The sequence below is a fragment of the Varanus komodoensis genome, unplaced genomic scaffold, assembly GCF_004798865.1.
Source record: "Varanus komodoensis strain SLA01 unplaced genomic scaffold, ASM479886v1 scaffold8, whole genome shotgun sequence".
Lineage (NCBI taxonomy): Eukaryota > Metazoa > Chordata > Lepidosauria > Squamata > Varanidae > Varanus > Varanus komodoensis.
The window spans coordinates 36466903-36470623 of record NW_025336481.1 but is presented as its reverse complement, the minus strand read 5'-3'; the positions used below and the strand labels follow the sequence as shown (position 1 = coordinate 36470623).

The 3721-nt window shown below is 62.0% G+C and overlaps 1 protein-coding gene across 2 annotated transcripts in view; it reads right to left on the bottom strand.

Annotated features, from left to right (window-relative positions):
* Window positions 1-3222, bottom strand: part of TFAP2A (transcription factor AP-2 alpha) — a 21673-nt gene extending 18451 nt beyond the window's left edge. Inside the window, exon 1 of one of the 2 annotated variants that reach the window (XM_044455367.1) lies at window positions 3166-3222. In XM_044455367.1, the coding sequence (XP_044311302.1) occupies window positions 3166-3216 (51 nt within the window). In that variant the 5' untranslated portion in view covers window positions 3217-3222. The remainder of the gene's footprint in view (window positions 1-3165) is intronic. The other variant, XM_044455366.1, reaches the window with a different exon arrangement.
* Window positions 3223-3721: the final 499 nt, after the last annotated feature.

Sequence of the window (3721 nt, the reverse complement as noted above, 5' to 3'; positions counted from 1 at the left end):
GGCGAGGCCGCAAAAGACAAGCTGCAGACGGGGCGAAGGAGGCCAGCGGGAGAAAGGGAGGCGAAGGGCTCGGGAAAGAGGCGGCTGGGGACCCGCGGTAGAGGAAGGCGGGAGGGGAAGGAGGAGGGCAGGCGGACGGAGCAGTAGGCCGGGGACGGAGGGAATCTCCCAGGAGAGGAGAGGAGAGGAGCGGAGCGGGCAGGGCCGAGGTTCGGGAGAAGGGGGCAGGAGCAGAGGCCGGGCGCGTCTCGCGAGGGGGAGCAGGGAAGCGGAGGCCCCGGCGCGGAGCAGAGGCGCGGGGCGCACCTCGGCGAGCTGCTGCGGCGGCTGCCGGCCGAAGGAAGGCACCTCGAGGGGAAGGGCCAGCAGTTCCGGGACTCCGGGCCCCCTCTTGGCCCCGGAGGCGCCGCTCTCGGAGCCCGGCTTGGCGCCCGCGCCTTTCAGCGGCCCGTGCTCGGCCGGGCCCGGCTGCTCCTCTCCGGCGGCGTCCTGCTGCGTCACGTCCATGACTCGACGGCCCGGAGGCGGCGGCGGCGGCGGCGGCGACAGGGGCAGGGCCTCGCCGGAGCCCCGGGCTCCCTGCGCCGCGCGCGGAATCCCCGTCGCCCCTCGCGGCTCAGGCCCCGCCGGGGACACCGGCGGCGGAGCGGCTCTCCTCGTCCTGGGAGCCCCACGGCGCTTTCCCCCGTCGGGGCCGAGGATCGGGGAAAGGGGTGGCGAAGTGCGAGGGGGGAGGGCAGGAGGAAAGGGAGGCGACTGGCGCTAGGCTGGCCCTGACAAGCTCGGGCTCCCAGACTCGGCCCAACCCGTCCAACTGGCTGGGCGACTCGCAGCCAGTGAGGAGACAGGCCCGCGCCGCGCCGCGCCGCTTCTCCTGCCGGCTTATCATAACAACAGGCGCTCTGCCGCCGAGCGAGCAAGTCCCGGCAAAACTCTCCCGGCGCCCGAACCACGCCAGAGCGCGCGCGCGCGCACCTCCGCCGGCGCAACCCGCGCGCCTGCGAGCCTCTCCCCGCCTTCCGAGAGGAGCACCGTAGCTTCGCGGCCAAAAAAGCAAGCGGAGAAGCACGGAGGTGTGTATTTTAAAAACCCCGACTTGATGGAAATGAGAATGGAGGCACGAAAAGTTCCCTTCCAGAATAAATCGTATTAAACAAACGTTGAAGCGAGTCTAAGTCAAGCCAAGAGCACTTTCACCTTCTCAAAGTTGTGCTATTATAAGACTTTAAAAAAAAAAGGATTATTTCCTCCAACGTGTCCAGCAGTGCCGCCTTAGGCATGTTTACTTGGAAGTAAATCCCGCAGGTTCGATAGGATTGGAAGCCTAGTCAATTTCAAGCTTTCCTAGTCAGTTTCAGGCGTTTCCGTCAGTTGCAGGCTGCCCTTAACCGAAGCCGTGCAGCTGAGCCTTTCCTTACAGAAGAGATCATTCAAGCCCCCCACCCCGCACCCCCAAAAGCCTTCCCGACCGCTGGACTTGTTTACCACCTGGGTCTGGAGCCGCAAGAGAGAAAACAACCGTGACAAAAGACTTCTTTCTGCACGCAAATCCACAGCCACGGGTGCTGCTCCTTGAACACCGAAAAATAAATGGCTTTCCCCCTAAAACGACTGTTTGGGGTCGTGTGTAGAGACAGGGAGGAGAGGAAAAGAACGCGCGAGAGAAAACCACACATCTTTTTCAGTCCCTTGTATTAAAGTGAAAAGGAGCTCTCCTGCCGCACGCCTGTAGCTCCTATTCTGACATTTGTAGACAAACTTGCCCCTGCAAAGGGGTCATAAATCCCAACACCAAACCACATTTGTTTTCTGAATCTGTCACTCGCCGGATTTTGCCGTGTGCGCAGCACGAAGGAAGCAACCGTGTGCGTGCGTGTGTGGTTTACGTGCATCCACGCGTGGGTGTGTGTACCGCACACCGGTCCAGTAGACTGGTGAGGCAAACAAAGACCCACAAAACCAATATTTTTGGACAGGGAAAAAGACTTGCAGAAAGATCGGTTTAGGACGGCATTGTCTCTGCGATCTACCAGCGGGGGGAAACCGGACCCTCTTGAATCATTTAACCGTGTCAACTGTGTTGCTAACAACTTCGAGATGCGCTTCTTTCACTAACCATCCTTGCCTTCACTCCTACAGTCCATCCTATTCATCTGTCTGTTTATCCATCGAAACATTTCCTTAAACACACCACTGTATTAAACCACATGCTAAACCTTTTATCAAGTATAAACCTCTCCAGAATTCTCTCGTTGTGTGTGTGTGTGTGTGTACACACCCACACAGAGAGACGTATATTGAGAGAGAGAGAGATGCGTCTGTACACATACATGCATTTGCATATATGCGTGTGAGTGTGCGCGCATCCCTGTATCCGTGGCCAGCGATGCGCCGCATGCCGGGCGGGCGGGCGGGCAGACGGCTCCCTCGCCCCGCATGCGGAAGACGCCACCCTCCGTACCGTCTCAGCTCCGGGCGTCTCCCAATAGCAACGCCTTCGAGGCGGCATCTGAGTTTGAAAGGCGTGCGCCTCAGCCGCGCTGCTCTCATCAAGCGCTAATCGACTGACGAAGAGGAGCAAGGACGGCGCCCGCACGCGCAAGGGTCGACGCGGAAGTGACAACTGGCCAAGCCGGGGAGACGGGGGTCCCGCGCCAGGGCTCGGCGGACCTGTGGATCTCCCCGGGAGATCTTCGGCCACCGCTCTGCTGAATCGGGCCGGGCTTCTCTTTGTCCTGCCGCCTTCCTCGCACCCAAGCATTCAGACGCCTGACTCATTCATTCCCTTTTCTTTTCTTTTCTCCCAGCCCGCCCCCGCCGCTGCTGGGGCAAAGCTGCTTCCGCAAAAAGGTCCATGCATCCCGAGCTTCCCTCCCCTCCTGGTCTACTGCGACCGAGGCTGCTGCTGCTGCTGCTGCTTCTAAGCCGTCCTGCCAAGCTGCCGCCCCCGTCAGTGCCCCTGGCTGCCCTCGTCTCGCTCCAGCTGGAAGGGCTGCCAAGGAGCCCAGCGCAGAAGTTTGCCCTCCAGAGCAGGCTGGCGGCTGCAAGGTGCTTCCTCCCGCCGCCTCCACCGCCATGGCACTGGCTTCGGATGGCGGGGCGCGGGTGGAAGCTAGCGGGGGTCCTCGTCTCTCAAGGGCGCCCCAGCCGCGGGAAAGCGCTTACCTCACATTCCTCATACTTGATATTATCCGTCAGTTTCCAAAGCATTTTCATGGATTGGCGTGGCGAGAGACAAGAGAGACGGAGAAAGAGAGAGAGGGAGAGAGAGAGAGAGAGGGAGAGAGAGAGAGGCGGCTGATTTGCCCTGCCTGCCTGCCTTGCGCTCTCCTCTGGCATGCAGAGCGCGCCCGCTGGAGAGCTTGAGCAGAAGGAAAAGTGGGGGGGGGGGGGGGGGGGGGGGGGGGGGAGTCCCCCGGCCCCCCGGCGGGGCCCCCCCCCAGGGGGGGGGGGGGGGCCGGCGGGGGGGGGTGGGGAGAAGGAAAAGGGGGGGGGGGGGGAGGAGGAGGAGGAGGCGATCTCCCGTGCCCGCTCGGAGATCTCCCTCTAATGGTCGAAACTTTCCCCTTTTCCAAGCTAGTCTTTTACCAACAGCCTAATCGCCTCATTAGCATGGCAACAATAGGCCAATCGCTCGGCGGGCGACACCCGCACGCGAGGGGCGCCCGGCGCCCAAGAGCCTCCCGCCAGCTCCTTCCCCCGACAGGATTCCCAGCGGAGT